Source organism: Corylus avellana, chromosome ca7 (assembly GCF_901000735.1).
Source record: "Corylus avellana chromosome ca7, CavTom2PMs-1.0".
Taxonomy (NCBI): domain Eukaryota; kingdom Viridiplantae; phylum Streptophyta; class Magnoliopsida; order Fagales; family Betulaceae; genus Corylus; species Corylus avellana.
Window position 1 is genome coordinate 28,730,401 of NC_081547.1, and position 26,704 is coordinate 28,757,104.

General features: G+C 35.9%; 3 protein-coding genes across 4 annotated transcripts; 2 read left to right on the forward strand and 1 right to left on the reverse strand.

Moving 5' to 3' along the window:
- Positions 1-3,119: 3,119 nt before the first annotated feature.
- LOC132187349 (large ribosomal subunit protein uL10) lies at positions 3,120-5,618 on the reverse strand. Its single transcript, XM_059601639.1, has 5 exons — positions 5,151-5,618; positions 4,999-5,067; positions 4,038-4,136; positions 3,569-3,961; positions 3,120-3,425 (listed from the first exon to the last, which is right to left on the reverse strand). Exons 1-5 carry the CDS (start codon positions 5,403-5,405, stop codon positions 3,276-3,278), a joined length of 966 nt encoding a protein of 321 aa, XP_059457622.1. The 5' UTR covers positions 5,406-5,618; the 3' UTR covers positions 3,120-3,275.
- Positions 5,619-7,577: 1,959 nt separating this feature from the next.
- Positions 7,578-11,317, forward strand: LOC132188176 (syntaxin-31). Its single transcript, XM_059602579.1, has 6 exons — positions 7,578-7,884; positions 7,977-8,227; positions 8,693-8,838; positions 9,864-9,902; positions 10,516-10,713; positions 10,845-11,317. Exons 1-6 carry the CDS (start codon positions 7,665-7,667, stop codon positions 11,002-11,004), a joined length of 1,014 nt encoding a protein of 337 aa, XP_059458562.1. The 5' UTR covers positions 7,578-7,664; the 3' UTR covers positions 11,005-11,317.
- An 8,716-nt stretch (positions 11,318-20,033) lies between these two features.
- Positions 20,034-25,357, forward strand: LOC132186983 (auxin transporter-like protein 1). Of its 2 annotated transcripts, none has more exons than XM_059601115.1 (9): positions 20,034-20,761; positions 20,847-21,034; positions 21,157-21,342; positions 21,454-21,566; positions 21,715-21,898; positions 22,230-22,327; positions 23,077-23,284; positions 23,490-23,747; positions 25,001-25,357. In XM_059601115.1, the coding sequence occupies exons 2-9, from the start codon at positions 20,867-20,869 to the stop codon at positions 25,211-25,213; spliced, it is 1,428 nt and encodes a 475-aa protein (XP_059457098.1). In that variant the 5' UTR covers positions 20,034-20,761; positions 20,847-20,866; the 3' UTR covers positions 25,214-25,357. The 2 variants fall into 2 exon arrangements, with proteins under 2 accessions (XP_059457098.1, XP_059457099.1); XM_059601116.1 differs by having other exon boundaries at positions 20,034-20,692.
- Positions 25,358-26,704: the final 1,347 nt, after the last annotated feature.

The window sequence follows — 26,704 nt, forward strand, 5'->3', positions numbered from 1 at the left end:
AAATATGATTTCAAACAAATGTAGATATGTGAACTTTATATAGACTTTCTCATATTTAATGTCCAATCTAATTGACAAATGAAGAATATTAGGTGTTATTTCTAATGTTTTTCATGTCTTAAATGAATATTATTTCCTAAAAATTGGTAAGAGAAATAATGAACTATTTTTTAATTTTATAAAATAATATATACAAAAGACTAAAAAAACACATGAAAAATACAAAAAGAACACTTAGTATTTTCCTGGTAAAAATCTAGCTCCTTTATCTATTAAAAAAATCTGTCTAGAACTTACCAAAAAACAATGTCTTGTAGATGAGAAGGAATCGGAATTTTTGGTAGATGCTTTGAGAGACAACCTTGTGCTAAGCTCGAAGAATTTTCTATCCTTATCAACATGCTAGATTGTTCTACATACAGTGACTATGACTTTTATACTGCTTTGAGTTTGACAACTTTAGTCATGATTTATGTAGCTTTTCACGTTATCTTTAGACAAATATGGGGCAAGTTCATTTGATGGTTGGATTGCAGCCAGTTGAAAATTAAGTTCCAAATTGTTTTTAGTGAGGTTTTTCTTCCTCGTGAGATTATCATACTCATGCTTGAAATTAGTTTTAAATTCTTCGTCAAGATAGTTGAGGGGACTGTGATACCGACAAAATATTTAATATTTTGACAGTTTATTTTAAATGAACAGTTTAAAATAACATCACATGGAAGAATACCATGAATGTCATAGGATCAGTCCTGTTACTTTTGGCCATTAAGATAAGGACGGTCAAATCACTTCCATTAATCACTTTGGTGGTTCGACCAACCTCTATCGCGCATATTAATGATGGTTGAACTATTCTTATAGCCAAGGGATACCATAAATGACCGTTGGACTAAGCCAAATCACCTTTGTAGTAAAAAGGAGTTGTTCAACCACCTTGGTAGATAAGGTGGTTAAGACATTAGTTTATTACTTGAATTTAGTTTCCTCGTGATATGTTTAATGAATTTAGGCATAAAAATAAATTGAAATAATTTTCAAAAACGGAGATAATATTGTTGCAAGTAAGAAAAAAAAAATACAAGGATCTAATAGAAACATCAGTGTAGAAACTAGAAAGAATGAGAGAAATATAGAAAAGAAAAATGTATTGTTCTATGTGATTCAAGGAATTAGAGAAAAGCTTTGTCCATGAATAACAAATGAATCATATTATGATCTTTTGCCTTTTCTTGTACACTTAGTCTACTCAATAGCTTTTTACTTTGGGCACAATATAAAGTATACATTACGTTTCCCATACATAAAAACTATGTGTTCAAATAATAGTGTTTACATAGCACTTGAATTCATTAATCTATGAATAAGAAAGCTTGTCTTCTTATGATTGGCCAATGGCTGACGTCTCAGAATCTCCTGCATGACGACGCTCGTTTTGTTTAATAACACTTTTTCACTTTTTATTTCTCCTTTTTTTTTTTTTTTTTTCATTTTTAAAACAAAAATATTAACAAAGAATTCAAAACCCAAAATAAAAAACTTTTTTTTTTTAAAAAAAAAATCCCAATAAAAAGCATTAAGAGATGATAACACAAAGATTCTCACGCAAAGAACAAAATCATATATATACCTTGTCCCACTGGAGTTCTTCATCTTCTAGTATTCTTTGATTGTCTGAGGAACAATTAAACCAAAGTAATTAAATAAACAAAATAATTGATAATTAATACGTTCAACTAACTAAGCTCTGATTTGGTACAACCTTTTAGCCTCAGCTCAGCATTGCGTGGGGTGGTGTTACGTCATCATTTTGCAACCTCGGGTGGTGTTAATGTCAGTTCTTTTATTGAAGATAAGTTCAAATCATGACTCCGGCAACCAAAGTCAAAAGTTATATATACGATCAACGGCATTTGTCGGTGTTGATAATAGCAATAATTATTATAAATAATTGGGTTTGGGGAATTAATAAAGTAGAAATCTCAAGGACCAGCCACAGCCTGCGTGATGATGTTGTAGTGGATAGACATTACGTGCGAGTGATAACAACATTTTGCCTCCCTTTTTTAAGTCAAATATTTTTAAAACACTCGAACATTTACAGGCTTTAGATCGGCCGGCTCTTTAGACAAATAAGCATCTTTCCTTTTTATCTAGGTTGTTATGATCCGATATGATTATTAAACTATTTTGTACAGGGATTTTTGTTTTTGATTTGAAAAAAAAAAAAGTATTTTGACAAGACGTGACATATTAAAGTGAAAATTATTTTTGTATTTTAACTACAATTAAGAAATTTATGGTTCGAATTTGCACGAGTCTACGGCGATTTAGAAAATAATACGCGGGAATGGTCAAGTAATCTAGAATGAAGACTGAGTTGCAGACACGAATGTTAGATTTAATCACCGTTGATTACAAAGATATAAAATTAGGGTCAAAGAGCGTGGGATAGAAAAAGGTGCTTCAGAGGAGATGAGGATGGCCACCGACTGGACTTGAACATAACAAGCCCAGTTGAATAGTATTGGGCACCGACAAAATGGGTCGGAAACGCAGACTTTTGGATTTCCAGCCCGACAAAAGTCGACAGTCAAATTTGGCTTCCTAGTCAACTCGCAACCTGGAGACCAATGCAGGTACCAGTGGCCACCAGATCTGGTCAACTCGAAACCTGGCGACAAATGCAGTGGCCAGTGGCCACCAGACTAAAACAATGTTGAGGATGACGATAATGTTCGAAAACCAAATTGTAGCCGATAAGGGTGTGTTTCCAATTAAGTTTCTTTACCTGTAAAGACTTCAAGAATCGATACAGCTAAAATTGTAGCATCTTATCTATACAGCTAAAGATAATTTTCCTTGAAAAGACTCATTTTTGCAAAAATAATTCTTCAAAAATCAAAAATTAAATTTTTTCTAAACTTCTTTTACAACATAAAAAAAACAAAAACATAATTAAAAACATTCAATACATTTTTAATAAATAACATTTTTCGGTCTAAATTTTTTAGTTTGAAAGTCTAGATCCCCGATCCACATCCATGAATCATCAAACTGGAAAATGTAATCTGAATTAAGATGTAAAATTGTAGAAAAGACTAACCAGCAATAAAATATAATGAAAAGTTGTAGTATGCCATAATAAACTCGAGAATTCCTCCAACAAAACATTGTCAACAAAAATACATTAATAATAAACTCCGGCACTCGAAACCAAGAGAAAGTAATTGAAAGCGAACACGTCCCAACAAAAAGGCATAACCAAAATGAATCTAATCGAACAAACTAAAACCCATGTCATCATCGGACTCCTCAGCCGGCTCGTCCTTCTTCTCTTCCTCCTTGGCGGCAGCAGCTGCAGGGGCCGCACCAGAATCTGGTGCTGCAACAGCGGCAAAAGCAACAGCAAACTTGCTAGGATCCTGCATTTTACATCCAAAATAATTAACTGAATGAACAGACGATGGGATTCAAATACACGATAAACAGTGAAAGTGCCAAAGTCTATACTGAAGAATTGGATAACAAGAGTAGGAAAAAAAACACTTAAAAGAGAAAAAAGTACCTTTAGGAACTCCTTGGTTTTCTCTGCCTGGGGGAAGGAATACTCCGTGGCAACGGCAACTGCTAGAACATTCTTGTAGGCATTGATGAACATATGTGGTGCAGCTGCTAGGGTTGGGTAAGAGATGGCCAGTGACAACGCAGTAGCCAAGGCAACACCAGTGGCAAACTTCTCAATAAGGTCATCCTCAGTCAGATCAAGTACCTCTGGGCTGAAGACGGACCCATTGTCATAAACAGATAGGACAACAAGACCATAAGAGAATGGCCTGATGCCAAGCTTTGCAAGAAGGGCAGCCTCAGAGGAACCAACCTTGTCACCCTTCTTAATAAGCTCCACAGGGGTGATAATTTCCACAGTACCTTTGTTAATCTTGGTAGGAATGTTAAGAACCTGAGAGACAATGGTATAAGAATCTGAAGTTCCAATTAAATGAAAAATGGAATGAATTCCAATTGAGATAGCAAACCTGGAAGAAAGAGGTCTGAGAAGGGTCGAGTCCAGTGTTGCCAGGAGGGACAACAACATCAATTGGAGCAACCAAACCAACACGAGCAGGTGCTCCAACCTATTTTAAGTATGAAAGTTATGTTAACACCAATGGAGATACATAACAAGAAAGCACATTCTAAAGGCTCAATTCAGTACCAACTTTCAATCATGCCAGGCATTTGCAAAAAAATTTTTTTGGCAAAATCTGACAGAATTAATGCTTCCTAAGTTTTAGAACATGATATATGACATTCGCAATTCTCAATAATGAATGATGATTATGTTCACTTTCAAAAATAACCAAAACAGCATTCTTCCAATACAACTAATAAAACTTCAATATTTTCTATCTCTTCCTCAACAAATTAATACCAAACCCAGACAGACAACAAGCACAGAGCCTATTATCAGAGCAAGCATCCTTTAAGCAAATAAACAAGCACCATCAGCTCCCTCGACAGTTGTTGCAACTTCAAGAAGAAAAAAAAAAAGAATACAACAATGCATGTCTGTTTGGCTTTTTTTGAGAATGTTCCGAAACAATTTCCAAGAACTTCGTCAACAAATAATGGTTCTGGAAAACAGTGTAATGCACCCTCAAAAAATTATACAAGCAAAAACTTAAGAATATATTTATTCCTGACCATCCAAAAATTAACCAACAAAAGTAAAAATAGTTCCCCTAATTTCCTAGCACTCATTACCAACTTTATAATAACCATCAAAAGATAGGAATCCCACATAGTTGTATTCCATTGTGCACTCATCCAGTTAAATCATCAAAAGACCAAATTTTAATTGTAAATATGCAAATCAATTTAACTACTGCAGCATTGAATCCTACGCCAATGAACCCCATTTAAATCAAACAGATACTAAAATAAAACATGTGCATAAATTTCTATAAGGATTAATTCAAATGATTTCATAAAACAGACCTTGTACTTGGCGACCTCTTCGCTGACCTCCTTCAAATCACCCTTGGTGAAAATCAACCCCACGTTGCCCTAATCCAAAAACACACGTTTAAAGTAAAAACATTGCGTTTTTCCAACAAGAAAAATGAAAAAGAACACAGAGATTTGCGTACCACAAGAAGGGGAATGAGGCTGAGGAAGGCGGTGTTGCCGGTCTTCTCAGAATGGATCCTGACGGAACGCTTCATCATGGTGTTCTTGCCCATAAGCACCACGGAGTCGCCACGCAGACCCTTGCGAATGTTCTGGAGCTGGGTGGATCCGACGTTGTCGGCCGCCACCACCAGGATTTGGGTGTACTCGTCCAACAGCTGGCATAGCTTGCCATCGTACGCGATCTTCTTGTCGGCCTTCGAGAGTTTTCCCATAATTTTCCTACGATGTAATGGGTCCTTTCGGAGAAAACCTAATAAATGGATATACAGAAGGCTACCTAAGCAAAATCGAGGGCCAAGACGAGACTGATGACTCAATCAAGGCGGACAGCGATACCGCGCCGTCTCTTTAACCTCTTAGTCGACTGTGCTAGGGTTTGGGAGGCTTTGAGGTGGAAGGAGACTAGTAAAAGGAGAAAACTGGCGGAGACTAGATTTATATAGTAGAGGCTAGAGGGTAGTGAGTGAATGAATTAGGGTTTTTCAAGACAGACCTTGATCTGAGGGCTGCGATTCATTCTTTGTTGCGGATCAGGCGGAGAGAAATGGTGCTTCTGTAGGAAGTGGTCTGGATATTATCAAATGGGCTTGCGATCCGGTGCTCTAATAAGGCGTTCTACTTGGGCTCCATGGGCCGGATCCGGGTCCCCTCCAGTCCATTTTTAAAGAGATCTAATGACCACAATAATGCCATGTGTCTCATTTAAAAAAAATTATTAAAATATTATTTAATGTTTGTAAAATAAATAAAAACTAAAATAGTCAAAAAAAAATAATACTTTTTTTTTTTGGGCCATTGAGAGTGGTTTGGCCTGAGGGTGGCTTTGGTCACCCCAGACCGCTGGTCTGAGGTGGCCGAAGCCACCCCCATGGGCCATATCAAAATAACAAAAAAACATATATTATTATATTACATTATATTTTATTTATTTTTAAAATATTGAATAATATTTTATTATTTTTAAATGAATGGAACAATTGGTGTTTTTATGGCCCTAAGATTTCTCTAGAGCCATCCTCACCATCAACTGGATTATCTCCGGTCCATTTTGGATTGGAGATGATCCTATTCCTTCATGAGCTTATGACTCATGGAAATCTACATTTGGTAGCCAAACCAGACATATGGCAAAACCTTTTATAAATGGAGGACCAAACTACAAGAATTAGGATTATTTCAATTTCATTTAAATCGAAGATGATCCTGTTTCAAACTACAAACACTCATTTTAAGGAGAAAAATGATCATAAGTGAAATGGAGAGGATCCATTTAGTGCATTTAACAGGTAATATTGTTCATTTGTTTTTTGGGCAAAATGTTTTGGACAAGTATGCCCTCCAAACTATACTAAATGAATACTTTCAATTTCAAGTTAAATGGGGAGGATCCATTTTCTTTTAATTAAGGCGCTTGTCATAAACCACCTAGGAAGTCAGCAACCCCTACGATGAGGACTTGTGAAGGCAGCAGCCCACGACCAAGATTGGGAGGCCCACGAAGCAAATTTAGATTTCCATTTTATACCAGTACACAAATCAACCAATGGATCGAAGAAATATTGGGCATGAGGTGGTTGAACGGCCGGTCTGGGGTGGTTCGGTGCCGTTCAACCACCTCAACCACCATTCAATTTTTTATAAATTTATTTTATAATTATTATTTTTTTAAATATATATAATATATTTTTATTAATTAAACAAATATTTTATTTATGTCCTAAAAATATCTAACCATTAACTGAATATTCTCTCCAATATGAACCGGATAATCCAAGGAGCTGGTGGCACATCAAACAAGACATGTGAAGGCAACAACCCATAATTAGGGTCAGACAAAACAAATTTAAATTACTATTCAACTAGGGAATCGAGGGGATCTACCGAGTGCCCAACAACCGGTAACCCTCTTCAAAGAGGCCATTAGTCAAAATCACCTGAAAAAGGTCAACATTCCAACAAACCGATGGCCTATTGGGCCGAAGGATTACAAGGTCTTTAGGATGGGAACCCAAACGACCCAGAAAGGACTCGGATACACCACCTCCCAAGTCCAACTTATGTAATGATCTATTAGGGTCATATGCATTCACCTCCCAGTCATCCCCTAAAAAACCAAAGGGCCTTACCTCTATTTTTTATTTTTTTTAGTTAATAAACCTCAGTTCTGGAACCCTTATATATATATTTGTCTCGCACCATTTTTTTTTTTTCTTTTCTTGGAAGCCAAAATAGCCCGGAAAGCTCAATTAAGATTATTAAAAAAAAAAAAAGTTGTTAAAAACTGAAGGCTTACCGAGAAAAATTTGATGGGCCCGTAGGCCCTTTGAGCTCAGGTTCTCATGGAAAATGTTGGTGGGTTCGTTATTGAGCCCACGTCCGGGACCTCAAAGAGCGAAATTTTCGCTTAGCTCGGGGTAGCCTGCGGTCCTATCAGCCACCGATCTGAGCCCTCGATTCCGACGCGATTTCGAATGGCGTCCACGTACAGAGATCGGACGTCCGAGTTCCGAGCGCTTACGGAGACTCTGAAGAAGGTCGGAGGAATCAGAGCCGTCAATCAAGCAGAAAACGACCCGGCTCCATCGAAACCACTGGCTCCAGCCTCGTCTAGATCCGAATTCAACAAGAAGGCCTCGCGAATCGGATTGGGGATCCACGAGACGTCCCTGAAGATCGCCAGACTCGCCCAACGTGCGCCCGATCTCTACCACTCTCACTCTTCATTTCTGTAATGTTAATTTGTGTGTAAATGACAATTGCCTTCTAATTACGCTGAAATGCAGTGGCGAAAAGGTCATCAATGTTCGACGATCCGATTGTGCAAATACAGGAATTAACGGGTCTGATAAAAAACGACATTACGGCGCTGAACGTTGCTCTCTCGGACCTACAGACTATTCAAAACATTGAAATAGCCGACGGGAAGTACTCCGAGGATAGAGTGGTTCACTCCACAGCTGTCTGTGATGACTTGAAGGGCAAACTCATGGGCACTACCAAACAGCTTCAAGATGTTTTGACAACAAGAACTGAGGTTTATTTCGATATGATTATAGTTTTATTTTTTTACAATAAATTACTAGAAATGGTGAATTTAATTATTTAATTAAGAAAATGGGACTGTAGCTTCGTTACAAACTCACCTGACAGTCTTTGCCATGGCACCACATTAGTTAAAAAAATTAAGCAATAAAATTTGATAAAAGATTTAATTATTTAGTGACGGGAGTCGTCTGTCAGTTTGTATCAGTTTGTATGGGACTTGTTAAGGTTGTAGAATCCCTAACAGCACTCATTTAATTATCTTCGAAGTCAGAATGCTTATGATAAATTATAAGTCATATGTAGAAAAGGTGAATTTAATTATTTAATTAGATTTGAAGTCAAGGACCACGGCTCTAATATCATGATAAATCACTTATCCCTATAACTTAAAAGGGATTGTTCTAACATTATACATGTGCAACTCTTTATTATTATTATTATTATTTTGTCACAGCATATCAAGGCACATGAGAATAGGAGACAAATGTTCTCCAAGAATGCATTAAGAGAGAACCCTTTTCAGCAAAATGCAAAAACTGTGACCGAACCACCCCCTTGGTCCAGTTCATCGAATGGAGCTGCGAATCCACAGCCATCGGCGTGAGTATATTCAGTTTAAGGTTTAGGTACACAAGTAATAATGGTTTCTAATCTACTATGTCACATTCTTTTTGGTAGTGTAGTGACATCATTGGTCAACTTGACATGGCGATGATGATCTTTAATGGGCTAACATTCTAAATGAGTACAATTGTAGTTGTCTACTTGTATTGGTGACAGGTTTGCAAGATTAATTTTCTGACCTCCAGTAGGGTACTTAATGATATACATGAGTTATTATAGCAAACAAAATATGGTTGTTTTTAAGGAAAAATGTCATGTATCAATGAGCATATACTAAGATTCTTTTTGTTAAGCTAGATTCGGACCTAAGACTTTCCCAACGTCACCCCAGTCTGCCCCTTTACGACCTCGGTGAATGCATAGGGCGGTATATAGCTGTCTTAGAAAATTCACTTATTTTTTGAATTGGTATTGATGGCTTCAAAGACAAGTATTTGTTGGGTGATGCTTGAAATTATGATAACGCAGTTGGTCATTTTGCTGAACCTCATCTTCATGGACCTTTTGAAGCTGTCCTTGTTAATATTTAAAGAGTGCTGCTTCAGTAGATTTGCTCTAGGCCTGGTTGAAAAATAATTCAATCACATACTAGTGATCTATCATTAAGATTGTCTCCAAATTTTTTAGTATTTTACACATCTTATAATATATGCATGATCGGTAAGAAAATTTAAAATCAGTTATATAGCTGAGACAGCACCAGTTTGAAGTTAGGAAGGAGTCACAACAGAACCATCTATAGAATACTTTTCGATCATTGTACTCTGTTTTTGGGTTGAAACTTTCAGATTAGGCTTATTTACAGATGTTCTGGCTTTCACAAACAAATCTACCTGTGCAGAAGTCTTCACGGATATTTTTCTTTTCATATCATGTGGTATTCTAGTCATTTATGGTATATTAATTGATGTCAAACAAAATCTTTCAATTCTAAAATAACAGGGTCCAATGGTTAACTTGCTGATTTATGATTCTTGTGTTTCTCCCTCTCTCTCCAACAGATTGTCAGCAAATGGAGTTCAAGTTGGCAACCAGCTGAGGTGCATTTCATGTGACTCCACTACTAAAGATCAAGTTTGACTTTGTTACATTTTCTGTAGAGCATGTGTTTTTGTGTTTGACCATAATATGCTTAATTTGATGAGCACAAGCATATGCACCTGCCCACACACTCACTCAAGCACGCATAAACGGACACATTATTACTGTGTTTCATTAGTCTTTTAAACATGTAGGAATCAGTTTCTGGAGCCATTTAAGCTGATTCTGAATGACCTGTTTCTGAACTATGTGTTTTTGCCTGTGTCTGACAATAATTGAGCAGTTGAACTCTACTCTCTCTCTATCTCTCTGAGACTGCCACCTGCTTTTAATCATCCTAGTGCTGACTCTTCTGCCTTGTTTACTGGTACTATTGAAAAGGCCATGTATGGTCTTCATCATTTCACATAACTTCCACACTGCAGTTGGTGTGACCTATCCGGAATGCAATCATCAAAATCATATTCAAAAGTTGTGCATATTTGGTCTTAAGATTCATCTGTTTCCCTATCTTAGCAATTACTTAAATTTCCTTTGGTAATTTGTGCTCATGACTTTTGAGATTGTGTTCTGATGGAGAATAACAACTTCTATTTAACCATGCCAAGTCAGGCGGCGGTCAGCTGTTGAGAGCACTCCATCCCAACAGATGGAAATGTCCATGTTACAGCAAGTGGTTCCACAGCAAGAAAATTATACACAAAGTCGGGCAGTTGCTCTTCACAATGTAGAATCCACTATTTCGGAACTCAGTGGGATCTTTACGAATTTGGCTACAATGGTTGCACAGCAAGGGGAATTGGCAATCAGGTTTTACTCTTTAGCTTCAATGTGTGATGTCTGCAATTTTCATCTTATTGTTGTAAAGTTTTCAATTATACATTATTCGGTTGGATTTCAGAAGTCCTGTAGTATTTGATCTCCTTGATTGATATGAGCAGGATTGATGATAACATGGATGAGTCATTGGCAAACGTTGAAGGTGCTCGCAATGCTCTATTGAGGTATCTTAACCAAATATCATCAAATAGGTGGCTTATGATAAAGATATTTGCCATTTTGATATTTTTCCTTGTGTTCTTCATTTTCTTTGTGGCCTAAATGTCATTACTGAGATCCACCAATCTAGTTCTTGCTGCATGGGGTATTCAGGCTTCTCCCTGTCTGTCCATCAGATAACTTCTGAGGGAATACGTTACCTTATGTGGGAATAAGTAGGACTCACTTTTGTGTAAATTTATTGGGCATTCCCATTTTACAATTTTTACCCATATCTTGTTGAAGCTTGTAGTGATCTCTAGAGAAACATATATATAGGAATATTTGTTTGTGTTGTGTATGAATCAGATGATTGAGCTTGAAATTGTATATGTGACTGATGTTATATTGATACCAAGTTTTGTAATATCATCTTGATACGTGAGCACCACTTTTTCGTTGTTTCTTTCTTAAGGGTCAAGTGTCTGTGATGTTCTCTTCATAAAAACGAGTGCATAAGAATCTAACTGTCTTCTTTCCATTCTGAGAATTGTGTCAATTTACATGCAGATGTATCCTGATACAAATGATTTTAATAATAGTATGTGTAGGGAAATTTAGATGTTAAACCCTTAAACTTGCTTAATGAATAATCTGCAAGTTTGGATCCTCTATGAGGTCAGCCCTTAAGATGTCCAGGGTGGCGGTGGGCAATGACTTGGCACCATTAGGTGAAACTTTAGCATCTCAACTTTATGAAAGAAAAGGAAGCATAGCAGGAAAAACTCTTCCAATCCTCTGGTAGTTCCCACATAGCGATCTTTAGTGACTTACTTCACTTGAGTCTTGTAGCCTGGCAGGGGCAAAACTAGAATTTAAAGTTTGGGAAAATTACAGTTTACCCTCCCAAAGTTGACAGCATTTTTTAATTCGAACACCGAAGTTTCAATTTTTGCAATCTACGGCTGTGAGATCCGCCTACCTATTGTGTGCAATTCGGACAGGGGATCCCAATCCTTCAATCTTCCTTCAAATTTTCTAACAGTTTGATTTGATGATCTCTTATTAGTTTCTCGCCTACAAGATTAATCCCAATTATGGCTTACTATAATCCACTGTCCGAACTTTATCTAGACTCAAGTTGCAGTTGATATATGCTTTAGTGAGCTTATATTTCTAATCTCTTTTATTTTTAACCTTAAAAATCAAATGAAATTGAATATTATTGATCTTTTGGTGTTGTTGCTATATTTATGCAGACCATATCCGAGTCTTTTTATAGAAACTAGAATATTAAATGCAAAATTACTATAAATAGAATTGAGGATATGAAGTAGAAATCAACCCACATTGGCATGCTGTATCATTTAAGCATACTATTCCAAGTATCTAACTGATAATGGAGGAATCCACTAACATATTTGCTGCAGACTTTTCGAAAAGAATAATCTTTTTCATAGAATACCTTGTGCTTATCTTCTATTGTTCCCCACAAGTACTAGTGGAGAAAGGAAGGGGAAAGAAAAACGTGGTAGACAAGCCAGCATGCATGACTTTGACTGCCTCTTTGATGCCATAGGCTACGTGAAAATAATATATGTTGTGCTGAAGGGGGGATTATTAATTCATAAGTAGCCTCTGCTAGAGATTGGATAGAACCCTAAGCCATGTTTGTTTTTGGGTTTATTTTCTGAAGCATAAGTAACAGGTTTTCACCATCTTCAAGCAGTGAAAAGCACAGGTAAAAACTCAGACCCAAAAAAAAAAAATTGAAGTATTTAAGATTGGATAATGATTGGAGCACATATTACTGAATTTTTGGAGTTCTGTAAAATATAATGCATTACTCGTCACCGCACAGTTAAAAAGACTCCATAACAGAATATAGTTGCTAGAATGATGAATAGAATACTACTGAAAAATGTGAGATGTGTTAGATTAAATATAGATTGCCAAAGAGTTTTGGACTAATAAGGAAGTTAATTATCGTCACCAACTGATCTTCATCTGCAGCAATTGATTTCAATGTTCCAGGGTCAGGTACACCAGTTGATTAATCAGTTTTGAAAATATTTTGTTGTCATGCATACGTTCACGTGAAAAATGGAGAGCCAACTTAAGGAAGGATAATCTTCATTTGCTCATTCAAAAGAAGAAGAAGATAACCTTAGCTTACAGTTACTGGTAACTGCATAGACATAAACTGAAAAGCGGGATATAAAGGTGAAAGATGATTTTATACGTAAAGAGCAGAAAAAGGAAAAAGTAAAGAAGACCCAACTCTTTTATCCTTTGCAACATATATAAGATAAACACTTTTCTGTGTTATTAAGCATCTTTATTTAAACGAAATTTCTAAAAGAGTTAAAAGTTAAGTGGTCCTCAAATTTTGTTGTCTCATAAAGCAGTTCCAATGCCTGCTGACAATCCCATGTCAAATTGCTCTGACTTTACTCCATCGATCTCCATGATCCCATTTTCCATGCCCTTGGTGAGCCTATCCAGCCCCCTACACAAAAAGAGTGAAGCTCTGAATACGTCCTTTTCTTTGGTAATTAGTTAGAAGTGTCCAACAAAAGCATGCTTGTAAAAAATACTAGAATATAGCTTCAAGTGTTTCAGCTCTTCGCAATCAGATAGACAATTGTAAGAGGTTTTTTATAGGCCTACATTTTTCGAGCAAAGTATTCGGACTGTTCAAACACCTATTCGGACCGGTAAGCTCCATTAGAAGTTCTCACAATTGTGGTTGGACAATAAAGTGCAATTCAGGCAAATGATTGCAGCCAATCTTTATTCCATTTTAACTCATTAGGCCCACATAGTGTAAATAGTTCTCTCTTAAATTCTTTTGAGTTAAATCTTGTTAGGATGATTGACTAATTTAATTTCTTCAATCTTGGCCCAAAAGATTGGTTTTTTATTTTTATTTTTAAAAAAGAAAAGGTGTTTCTCATTAATCAGTTCATTTTTTGAAAAATATGAACTTTCATTGATGAAATTTCATGAGCATAAATAATTAGGATGAGAGAGAGGTTACGGTAACAAAGATTTGACTTCTATTTAATTTTAATTGGAACCGAATAATTAGGAAACGAAAGACATATACTATATAACATGTCACAAGAAATACATGTCTTAGGGTCCAATTTCAATTACAATTTTGCGGTAACATTCTTTTGTCATGTGGGGGTAGATAAGGGCCCCTAGTTAATAACACATTTGCTCACTCCACCAATCTTGTTGGGAAAAAAAAAAGATTGGTTTTTTTCAAAAAAGAATTCCCCATTAATCAATAACACTAACAAATATTTGGAACTAAAACTTTTAAGATTGAAACACGTAACATGGCACAAGAAATACATGTTCTAATCCTAACTGTCTACTTCCAACTACAATTACGTGAATGCATTGTTTTGTATTTTTGGGGAAACTTAAATGTACATTTACGAGGGCAAACTTACCCAAAAATTTTGCCTCAAAAAAAGTTGTACAACGTTACCCTCTTAAATGAACTAAATAGACTCTTTCCATTTCATCATTCTCCAATTTCTCCTTATTGTGGGGGTAGGTAAGGACCCCTTAATTAATCACAGATTAGCTGAAATGGCAGTAGTGTAGAAAAAAAAAACCTTAACAATCACTCCACCAATCTTTGAAAATCATTGAGGTCAGATTCAGATACTGTTAAAGCATAAGCAAATGGCAGAGGACTGAGACATAAGTCCAAAATTCAAGTCTTGATATCCATGATAGATTTGGTAGATGGGTGCATGGAAGAAGGTGCCCCCATTGAAAAGACTTACAGATTCCACGGAATTTTCCCCCACTATGCCTAACGGAAACCCCCCCACCCCCATATGGGCTTCTGCTGTGGGTGATAGTGATGCATTAGATCCCCACTACAAGGCAGACATATCGGAGACATGCCCTTCACTCAGCATGGTGGCGCAAGAAAGCGTGTTGCTGCCGCCAGCTGCACTGCAGAAAAATAGCTGTTTGGGCTCTTTGTGGTTGGCATGTGAGTAGTGGGATGAGATTTGTTGCGACTTTGTACCATTTGATGGACCTTGCCTGCCTTCTTTTCTCCATGCATATCAAACTTGATGTAACATATCCTTGATTTTGGTGCTATAATGATGCCCCTCTTGAATGTCATGCCCATCGAGATCAAAATTTGTCCCCGTTACGTAACAAGGATGCTACCATTGGTTTTTACTACGAGTTTTCTTATAAACTGACGTGACCGGTTTCATGAATTTACGCCTAATAGGGTGTCACTGAGAATTAATTTATTTTGTTTCTTAAGTAATTACCATATTCTAAGGTTTATAACAATCCTTTTCAATAACATTAACAGTAACCAAAGGTAATGCATCAACATCGATTAAGTTTATGAAAGAAATCGAATCATAGACTTGCAGCGTGCAAGAATTGATGTGTAATGCTAGTGCGTGTATGAACATTAAGAAAATTGAGCTATAAGAGACGGTTTATCTCACTTTTATTTTACTTTACTTACTGTCAATCAGTTTTCGATTTTTTTTTTTTTTAAATATGATCGATTGACAGGATGATATCAACAAAATGTAATTTAAGTATGACGTATAATCTCCTCTTCCCTTCGCTGTATTGAATAGGAAAAAAAATGGTATATAACATTTATCAATTTAAAATCATATGAGTGTGCCTTCATTAAAGTTGAGATAAATTTTTTTCCTCAATTTTGACCCTCACCCAAACAAAATCTCTATTAGAGGGAAAGCCCTTTGATAATGCCAACAAAATTTCTATATGAAGCCAGTTTGTCCTTTTTAAGCATTCCCTTTGGGACACATCCCCAAGCTTCTCCAACATAAGATCCTCCCCAACTACCCTCTTATTTTAGGGGTTCTCTTCCATTAGCTTTTTCATATATATATATATTGACATATCTCTTTAAAAAAAAATAATTAAAAATTTATATAAAAATTACATACTTTAAGAACATATGAAAAATTAATAAATGAATTCGAGAAAAATGCATATGAGAATCAAATGCTTTAATAATCTAATTAAAAAAGAATGTAAAAATCACATACTTTAAAGGTAAATATCAATTTAATAGACTAAATTAAAAATAATAAAAAATGTGTCCTATATTATATGCCATTTTTATGTTAATAATAAGAGACCCTTTTCTCTCTCTTCTATTTTTATTTTTATTTATTTTTTTATTTAGAGTCTGGGTGATACCCCACTTCTAAAATTGGGATAAGCGATATGCTAGGCCCCATATCAGTGATTACCAGATAGTCATGCTGGTAGAAATTAATGATAACCTATGACCAAAAATAAAATAAGAATAAAAGTAAAAAAGAAATAGACCAATCATAGCCCAATGCCACATCAGTCTGAACAGTCATTGATGTAAATCCAAAGTTTGTCACTGCTTTCTAACTAGAAATGCAGTGTAAATAAGGCTGCTTTTTCTAAAGTTTAGCTTCCTTTCCTGTGGTAGCCATGGAAGAGATGTCACTCTTTTTTTTCTTTTTTTCTTTTTAATTTAATTTAATTTTAAATAGATGAAATAGTACAGAGAAAACAAGCAAATACATAAAAACTAGAGAGAAAAGGAAAATGATAAAGGAGAATCTTTTTCATTGTCAATAAATTCATCTTTAGAACATTTCGAACTGATTGTCTGGCTGAAAATATTATATTCTCTACATTTTAGCTAATAAGACTCAAAATTTCATTCCGACATATTCTTTCCAAAATTTTTAAAACTAAGGCAAACTAGGTCGACAAGAACATAGATGTCGGTTATCGGTATGGAGATCTTCCAATCACAACGTGCCAGCCGTATCGGGGTCACAAGACTCACCACCCTAATGTTGATCAATGAAATATTAAAAAATTGATAAAATTGATGAATCGCGTGTTTTTCAAATGTTTAAGGAACACAATAATTTTACATAGATAGTTGGAAAAAAAAAATTATGTCCTTCTAGATTAGTGATGGACACAATAAAAGTTCCACGTCTGGCCATAATAAATGTTGGCACTATGTTCATAATTGTCCCACTGCAATTGTATTTATAAACCAAATTTGAATACAATTATGACACTACATGATTAATATTTTTCTCATCAACATATATAATTAAGCCTTTAATAAATCAAACTTGTGGGGACTTGGAGCTAAAGCAAGTCCTAGGATGCTTGCTCAGTGAGGCCTAATCAAGACGGATTCTCAGTGGGAAAAACTGGCAGAAAATACCGTGGGAGGCTTGAGGCTCACAATTTTTATTATTATTATTATGATAAATTATAACATAAGCTTTTTGAAGAGTATGAAAAGTGCAATAAATCCAATCTTTTCCTTTTTTCCAATGGTATTTTGGAGCAATATTCTCCCTCTCTCTTGTGGGTACAAAAAAAAAATTCCTTCTAATCATGATATACGTTTGGACCCTTTTTCTTACGTATGAAAATGGAAACAATTCCACCCCACCATCCATATTGTCATGCTGATATGATTAGGGTTTGTAGTGGTTGTTGCAATTTGTGTAGAGATTGTAGATTTGGTCGGCTCTAATCCCATAAGTCTGTTTCCACTTGATTTGAATCTATGCAGGTTTTACTTAATCAAGGAATCAATTAATTATTTGTAGACCCTCTTTTCTTACCAAAGTTTAAAAGCATTCAAATTCGGCTTGTCAAAAGTTAATTTGGCTAGTCGGGATGCAAATTTGAATGAAAATATAGCTGCATCCTTCTAAGTAGCTACAGCTCAAAAAAAAAAAAAAGATTTTTTAGTTGATATTGATAGAGACGAATATTATTGAGCGGAATGTGAACATTCTAACAAAAAGTTAGAAAATAGTGATATTATTTTGAAATAAATACATATATTTGCGTCGTATTTTTCACCGTCTTGTCACAATCGTTAGACGAGCATATTTCGCTTAATCCCTATTTAATGGCCGCATAACTTTCCAGCCAAGAAATGGAAAACTTTTCTCTTTCTTATTACTTGAATCCAATTTTTGTTTCATCGAAAGATATTTATATTTGTCTTTTCATCTGATAGCGTTATGTTAAATAGAAACAGGCTTAATTAGGAACTCTATGATGGATTATTGTATTCACTTTAGGCGTTTTAAATTGCATTGAGAAGCGTGTTAGGGCATGACTTGGATTTGAAAGGTGCAATTAGATGAGGATAATGGCCCTGTAAAATCACCAAAATGGGGGGAGCCATGCAAATTACCATGGATTATAATTAGTCAAAGAGTGAGAGAAAAAGGGAGACAGGGAGCATATTAGGGAAAAGTCGATAAAGATAATGAGGAACAGAGAGAAAAAGGGTCGGTCCCTCCACCCACTAAACATGTTTATTATTCTACTTCATTATAAGGGAAAATATATATATATATATATAGAGAGAGAGAGAGAGACGTTAATGGCGATTATGATAAAGATGAAAGTCACCTAAAGTTTTGCATTATGCATGCGGCAAAACTTTAGACTGTAGAGACTTTGGTACTTCAAAGAGTGGTTCACCAAATTCTCTTAGAACTAGACGTTTTAGTCAAACTTCAATCCAACAGCCCTCTCATTTTTTTTCTCAACAAGTATATATTCTTTTTGTAAGTTGGCCCTCCATTATATCACTACTCCTCGTGATTTGCAATTTCTTAAGATTACAAATAGATATTAACCATTTTTTGTTTTACATTTGGTAAAAATTATAAACGCCCGAAACATTCATAATATATAGTGTGAGTTTCTAGAATTTAAGATTCAAATTTGATTTGAGTCTACTTTTAAACTATTATTTGTTGATCAAAGGTGTTTGAACCTCATTTTCTACCTGTAATAGTTTTGGGGATTGGAACATTGGTGGTTACCTCACGCAAATGTTCTTATGCTCTTTTGGGATTTTAAGTTTAATGGGAAAATTATCAACAATTTATTAGGCTGAGAATATTCGGGTATGCAGTAATTATCAACCATTATTGGTAATAAGAGCATCTAACAATTTTTTTTTTTTTTTTTTTGTCATATGAATGATGCTATATGAACTTTTTATAAATTAATGTGACAGCCTACATAACACTATGTTTACAGATTGATGCAGTAATCCATGTGACAGTTACCAAGTCAGCTACTAAAAGACGGCTTGCCACGTGACAATCCACATGAGACTTGTTTTCGCAAAATATTACGGAATATCGCCTCAGTTTATAAGATAATTATAATAAAAATTATAGTACTTCTTATCTGGAGACCCACGACTAGTAGAGGAAAAATACCAAAAGATTGGGACTACTATGGTAATATTAATTTGTACCGTTTGATGAATACAATCAAGGTTCAATGTATGATCCTTTAAGGAAATTAAACCCAAAAGAAAGTGGCTCTAATTCCCAACAAAGACAACCCGGTATCAAGCATAATTTGTGTGGTGGATGTCATCAGAACCATCTTTCTAGCACATCTCGAACCCATATGGGTGGGTGTCCCAACTCACAAGCAAAGGGAAAACAACATGGTTGGGAAGAAAATTTCACCGGCAATACGGCAATGCGACTACAAAACAAAAAATATCTGTAAAAGCAAAACATCTTGTCAAATATGGAGTAGACAGATACAATGAATTTTGGGATATATATATTAAAAAAAAAAAAAAAAATTAGGGACAATATAAGAATTTTGGAATAATATTGGTCGAATTGAAAAAAAACTGCAAGTTTGAGGGTGCATTGCAAAAATTGAAATATTGGAGATCGAATTGAAAATCGTCCCAAACTTAAAAGGTAAATTACACTTTTCCTATAATGAAATTTTTTTATAATTATTTACCCACAATCGGACAAATAATTGTGAAAGGCCTCCCATGAAACCTACTTCATTTTTGTAGTTCTTTTTTTTTTTGTCCAAGCAAATTCATTTTTGTAGACTTGTGGTTGTTATTCAACATCACACTCATAGAGTAAATGCACACGAATTACTATGAGTAGAATTTGGAATTAGTTGGGAAATTGAATTCTCAGAATTACATTTACTGAGATTTGGATCTGCACCAGTGAATAGACTCATCCAATTATTTTAAAAAGCCTCAACAACAGGCAGCACACTCAGTGAGAGAGAGAGAGAGAGAGAGAGAGAGAGAGAGCCCAAAAGAAAAGTACATTGATAGAAGCTAAGATCTCTGCAACCGTTAACAGAAGACACACAGACAGAGGAAAAAAGAGAGAAAGATTATAAATATTTGGTGGTGTGGTGTTCATTTTGTTTTCTCTGTTTCTTTAAAGACTACCAAGGAGTGCTCTTTGTCCTGCAAAAGTGCCTCCTTAATTCGCTCTTTCAGGTGCTTCTTTTTGTCAGATCTCGATTCTCAAAGCCCAGGAATCAAGCTCCAACAAGCAACTACACTGGGGGTCTTTGCACTTCTTCGTTGTCTCCAACTCAAAGTTTCCATATTAAGAGAGTGACACTAGCTCATCTGTTTACTCTGTTTTTCTCCATTTCTTTTCAACAGCCTTAAATTCGTTCAGATAAAGCCAATTTAATAGCATATTTGAGTGAGTGAGAGAGACAGATTGTGTGACACCTAAGGCACTGCCAGTGTTGGAATTGGCAGTCTTTTAAGAGTTTAATACACTTCAAGATTGTAACAGACGGCCAAGCCTCTCTACGAGTGGCACTCTACTTGTTCTTTCTTCAAAAGAGAAAACGAGACAAGCGCTACTACTATCTTTCATTTCAAAGGAGTTAAAGGAAGCAACCGATTGCGGCCTGTCTCACATTTGTCACAAAAAGAGTACCTTCCTCACTCTGCTTTTCCCATTATAAATCCCCCCGCTAAACTCTCACTCAGACACAGACTCAGGTTTGGGTATCTTCTTTTCTGAAAAAATATTCTTGGGTATAGTTCTTGAGATGTTTCCGACTTGTTTTTATTCTACATGTTGCAGATCTATTTGTTCTGTAAGCAATGTTACCTCAGAAACAAGCAGAGGAGGCCATGGTCTCGAGCTTCAACTTGACTGAGCGTGATGACAGGGAGGAAGAGAAGGCAGAGGAGCCACGTTTTGGGCTCAAAAGCATTCTCTGGCATGGCGGTTCTGTATATGATGCATGGTTCAGCTGTGCATCCAATCAGGTACTAAAACAAAAACACCCGAAAACCCAACTCATAACTTGATTCATTACACTATTTTCTTCTAGTTTTATCTCAGAAAGATTGTCTCATGTTTGGTTTTTTTTTTTTTTTTGGCTTTACAGGTTGCTCAAGTTCTGTTAACGCTGCCATACTCTTTCTCTCAAATGGGCATGCTTTCAGGGATTATTCTGCAGGTCTTTTATGGCCTGCTTGGAAGCTGGACTGCTTATCTCATCAGTGTTCTCTACGTCGAGTACCGAAGCCGAAAGGAGAAAGAGAAAGTCGACTTCAAGAACCATGTCATCCAGGTAAAGCCTTGCAAGAAGCACACAATTTCATGCAACTGAAATTTCTCAATTTCAGTACAGAAACTGAAATCTTTTTTTTTTTTTCTTTTCATTTTCTGAATCTATGGACAGTGGTTTGAAGTGCTAGATGGTTTACTGGGTCCGTACTGGAAAGCTGCTGGGTTGGCCTTCAACTGTACCTTCCTCCTCTTCGGATCTGTTATCCAGCTTATAGCTTGTGCAAGGTCTTCTTTACTTCTTTTCCAGAAACTTTTCTTTTCAATTTTCCTTACTGATTTTTTTTTTTTAATAATTTCGAGAGAATAATAAAATTATAAAAACTGGGTTTTAATTATTATTATTTTTCTTTTTCTTTTATGGGTGATGATGCAGTAATATATACTACATAGATGACCATTTAGACAAGAGGACATGGACTTATATCTTTGGAGCTTGCTGTGCCACCACTGTGTTCATACCTTCCTTCCACAACTACAGAATTTGGTCCTTCCTTGGGCTGGGAATGACCACCTACACTGCTTGGTACTTGACCATTGGAGCCATTGTTAATGGCCAGGTAAATAAAAAAATGCTTGGAAAATTAGAACAACTTATATTAATTTAATAAACTGAATTAAAAAAAAAATATTCCAATTGAAAACTTTGTTCAAAATTAATTATGTAAATTCTTACAATTTTTTCGAGGATCCATATTTAATTTCACTTTCTTTTTTATAAGAAACTTAAAACTAAATCTATACAGTTAAGAAACTATATATATATATATATATCTCTCTTGTTACTTTTCTTTAAGCACCCAAATCCGCCCTTACGTTCCCCTTCATTTGATCGAAAGCTCTCCTTTTTGGTTAGTATATAATTTTATTTTATTTTTTTACTGTTTACAGGTTGAGGGTGTAAAACACTCTGGCCCAAAAAAATTGGTTTTGTATTTCACAGGCGCCACCAATATACTGTACACTTTCGGCGGGCATGCCGTCACCGTGTAAGTTTCATTAAATTTTCTTCAAAATAATCTGCAATGCTGATTTCTTTACTGAGATTCAGGGGGAAAAAGGAGATAAAAATTTATTGCACGGTGGTCTTCTGTTCGAAGCTTTTGCTGGCCATTAATGGGTTTTAAAGAAAAGGACAAAATCATGAAACAAACTATTTATAAGATCCACTAGAGTCCTATATGTGATTAATTACACATTTGGAGGCTAAGTTAACCTATATAATTATGCCAAAAAGAAATGATTGAAAATAAAAGAATTTGACTTTTGATTGATTTCCAAAATATGCTGTGTTTTTTTTTTCTTTTTTTTTGAGTGGTCGGAGGATGTTTACGATCCCCTCACCTTCCATTTGCTAACTTTATGCACTTGGTCTTCTACTGATCTAACATAGTTCCAGTAGGGTTCCATTAAAAAATGCATTGTCAGTATAATAAAGATTATTTAAGAGGTATAACAAGAATTATGGGTTGATTATTTCTAAGTTGGGAATTTGTATGCTTCGTTCAATGAATATGGTTCAATTGAAACCCACTTTAACTGATGTTCTGTCCCCTCTGTGCCTCAGAAGTTATATAGACTTTTTTGAAGTGAAAAGTGGTATCCTTTTGAGTTTTTTTTTTTTTTTTTTGGTTTGCCCCAATGTTTAAGAAGATATATATATATATATGATGATGGGTTATTAATCATTGATGTGAGATGGGTGAAGCTAAAGTTTCTAGGATCATGTTGTTTACAGGGAAATCATGCATGCAATGTGGAAGCCTCAGAAATTCAAGTATATATATCTGCTTGCCACCCTCTATGTATTCACCCTTACTCTTCCATCTGCTACTGCTATGTACTGGGCCTTTGGCGACCAACTCCTCACGCATTCCAATGCCTTCGCGCTCCTTCCCCGGAACGGATGGCGTGACGCCGCCGTCGTTTTAATGCTCATTCACCAGGTCCATACACTTTCTCTTCTAAGTTGTTACATGTTATTGTGAGAGCTGTTAAATTAGTATTACCAATTTAGCATAATGTACTAATGGAATTTCAGGGAGCTGTTATTGCTAGAAAAACAAACTAATCAGAAGTTTTAAGAAACAACATTTTCCTTGAAAAAAATTCACACCTTTTAGCTGATATGTTTCACATGATCTTTGGCAGTTCATAACATTTGGATTCGCTTGTACTCCATTGTATTTTGTGTGGGAGAAAGTTATTGGAATGCATGACACAAAGAGCATATTCTTGAGGGCTCTGGTGCGGTTGCCTGTAGTGGTGCCAATATGGTTCTTGGCCATTATATTTCCTTTCTTTGGCCCCATTAACTCGGCTGTGGGGGCTTTGCTGGTCAGCTTCACAGTCTACATCATCCCCTCTTTAGCACATATGCTCACTTTCAGGTCCGCCTCCGCCCGACAGGTAAACGATTTAATCTCTCCACCTCTTATCTTCATTTCTCCAACTGGCATTGTCTTGTGCACCATGAAGTTCCTACTGGACTACCATCTGCCTCTCTTTCAGCCATAAGTTTGACCATGATAAATATGATGGACACACATGTAGGGCTAATAATTATTGACACGGCTAGCAATTATTGACACAACCTGGGAATTTGACATGAACCTAATACGAAATTAGCGGGTTAAGATTAAGGAGTCTAGTCCGTTTATTTAAACAGGACAAGTTAGAGTTGATATATATAATCTTGTACTGTGGCCAAATGTTTCCTATGTTAATAAGAGGGTATGTTGGCCATTTACACAGGGTGAAGCTGGTTCTAATTTCTGATTAGGTGATCTTAGCAACTGATTAATTAAGGAGTGGTCTAATCATGGCCTCCAAGGAATTTGGTGGGTTCCATGCTGGGCCTTTGAGCTGTTTGTCAGCCTACCTAATTGTAATCTATTAAATGTCATGGCTACAGATTTTCTGGTAGCCTGTCATTTTGTCATTCTGTCAACGTTAGAATCTGCAGAACTTCAATACACAACTTTTTTGTTTTGGGATGAATTTTCCCTTTCTGCACACAGTACTCCCCCATGGCTTTCTTTCTTTTACAGTCACTGTTGTGAGCTGTAGAGACTAGTGAGTGTTTGACTTGGGAACACTAGGACGGGTCCATATTTATATGTGTACAAATCTGAGAGTGTTACAGCTATGATTGCCTCATATGAGAAAATAGAAGGGATATGGATCCAGCTTTAAGATTAGGCTTCGAAGTCACTTCCAATGCCATTAGCAAATTTAGCCCCACTGATTCTTTTGGAAATTTATGAGACAAAGATGAGGTTGGTGGCATCTCCTTTTCATTCAGTTATTTGATACTGTCACATTGAGCTGACCCTACTTAGTTAACCAGTCTTAGTCTTAGTCCTTGCTTGCAGCTTCCAGGGACTCGGCCAGCTACCACATTGAGATGACTCTTCTTCATTTATACTAATTCCAACACAAATATGATTAACAATTCCCATTTTCCTTCCCTTACTTGTATAAGCAAAACCCCGAAGTACTATGGTTTCGAAAACAATGAAAGAGCGTTTTTTGCCTCACGATGTCATGAAAACTGTCTTGTTTGAAGGCCGATCTGCGATTTTACTAAAAGTTTAATTGCGTTTTGAAATCACTACTTTTAGTTACTGACAATTAGCCGTGTTAACTGTGCTTGTATTCAGAATGCGGCGGAGAAGCTTCCATCCTTCCTTCCCAGCTGGACGGCCATGTATGTAGTGAACACATTCACAGTGGTGTGGGTGCTGGTGGTTGGATTTGGATTTGGAGGGTGGGCTAGCATGACCAACTTCATCAAGCAAGTTGACACCTTCGGCCTCTTTGCCAAGTGCTACCAGTGCCCACCCAAAGCCCCTGTAGGCACAAAAAATCACTAACTTCTCTCCTGTATTATACATAAGGAGCATCAGCATTCCCCCTCTATTTTCCCCCTCTTTTTGTTTAGTCTACCGTACTGTGAAAGGTGATGTTTCCTTCTTTAGTTTCAAAGCAGTATAATATTTTGATATATTTTTTATATATATAGTACAAATATATTCAAACAAAGCTAGAATTAGTCATTATTATTAGTATTATTATTATAATTTTTGACATGTTCGCACAAGAGGGGAGAGGAAATTCGAACTAGTGACCTCTGCTTCATTAAGCATAGTTACAGCCGATTGAGCTACCTTATTTGGAATTTTTTTGACAAAAATTGAGGTTAAAGATTGCAACAAACTCTATTTTCTCCAAAGGCAATCTTTTATGTTAATTTTTACACCGGAAAACTTTTAGTGATTTTGTCACCGAAGCAAAGCCAAACAACATAATTCAGTAAATCTTACAAAAAAAACTCCGATATTGGTTTTTATGAGCCGTGATATGATTCTAATGACGATTGTGCATCCAATTTTCAAAAGATCACTTTGATTACAAGAGAACTATTATGCGGGGTCAGAACTATGTTGAATTGATCCCATAAAAATTTTTAAAAACATTTATACAAATTCTTTCAAAATTAACTTTTTACCTCCTAAGAAGTGTGTTTTTTCTTTTTTTCTTTTTTGTCCCTCAAACCAATAAAAGTCCAACTCCGGCCCTTAGGATTAGGGCATTGTAGGGTAGTTAGTATCTGCTTCACATGGCCTAGCCTGCACAATAGCAGACTACTGTCCAGCATCTTGCTCCCCTTGCATGTGATTTCACATGAATATAAAAACTGTATTGTTATGATTAATAATGTAATTTTAAGCCCCCCTTTGACTGGCTTTTGTTTAATTTTTTCTCATTCACATGAAACCACAACGTTATATGTCGTTTTTCTGCGTAATTATGTTGTCTTTAGGGTTGACTAGTCAAATTGCGATGGATTAACTTTGAACCCTCGTTGACGTGGACGGCCTGAAAAGGTTGTTTACATGCGTTCAATGGCCGAATAAGGAATTTTGACATGCCAGCAAAATTATAAAAAGACTTTTTATAGCAAGGGGAAAATAAAATCAATAATTAATTTTTGAGGGTCCACAAAAAAAGAATGATGGTTTTAATTTTTAAAGGGATTTTCAATAATTTTGGCGAGATTGAAGCCCCAAACCTACCACCATGGGTCTGCCCTACATGTGTTAGGTGTTTGTAGCTTTCATCTCTACCACCACACTCTGAATTGCTTCTACTCGTGCTTCAATTTTTCATACTTGAGGATTATTATGACAAGCATTGGCGAGGGATTACCCAAAGACAAGTAAGAGATGATAAGTTTGCTTTTTAAATTGGGATGGAGGATTAAAATCCCCTAAAATTTGGGAGTTCGACTGTAATTCGGATCGTCCACAAAGAGAGAGATTGCAAAGTCTACTTGACTTGTAACCTCTTGTTTGTAAACTGTC

What these genes read in the sequence shown, in the direction of transcription:
- LOC132187349 (XM_059601639.1), bottom strand. Translation starts at nt 5,405, where the DNA reads ATGGGAAAACTCTCGAAGGCCGACAAGAAGATCGCGTACGATGGCAAG. An exon ending in GCCTCATTCCCCTTCTTGTG is followed by an intron (nt 5,068 to 5,150) that starts GTACGCAAATCT and finishes TTTTTGGATTAG; the next exon opens with GGCAACGTGGGGTTGATTTT. An exon ending in AAGAGGTCGCCAAGTACAAG is followed by an intron (nt 4,137 to 4,998) that starts GTCTGTTTTATG and finishes TACTTAAAATAG; the next exon opens with GTTGGAGCACCTGCTCGTGT.
- LOC132188176 (XM_059602579.1), top strand. Translation starts at nt 7,665, where the DNA reads ATGGCGTCCACGTACAGAGATCGGACGTCCGAGTTCCGAGCGCTTACG. An exon ending in CAAGTTGGCAACCAGCTGAG is followed by an intron (nt 9,903 to 10,515) that starts GTGCATTTCATG and finishes ATGCCAAGTCAG; the next exon opens with GCGGCGGTCAGCTGTTGAGA. An exon ending in CAAGGGGAATTGGCAATCAG is followed by an intron (nt 10,714 to 10,844) that starts GTTTTACTCTTT and finishes TGATATGAGCAG; the next exon opens with GATTGATGATAACATGGATG.
- LOC132186983 (XM_059601115.1), top strand. Translation starts at nt 20,867, where the DNA reads ATGTTACCTCAGAAACAAGCAGAGGAGGCCATGGTCTCGAGCTTCAAC. An exon ending in TCAGCTGTGCATCCAATCAG is followed by an intron (nt 21,035 to 21,156) that starts GTACTAAAACAA and finishes TTGGCTTTACAG; the next exon opens with GTTGCTCAAGTTCTGTTAAC. An exon ending in TCAAGAACCATGTCATCCAG is followed by an intron (nt 21,343 to 21,453) that starts GTAAAGCCTTGC and finishes ATCTATGGACAG; the next exon opens with TGGTTTGAAGTGCTAGATGG.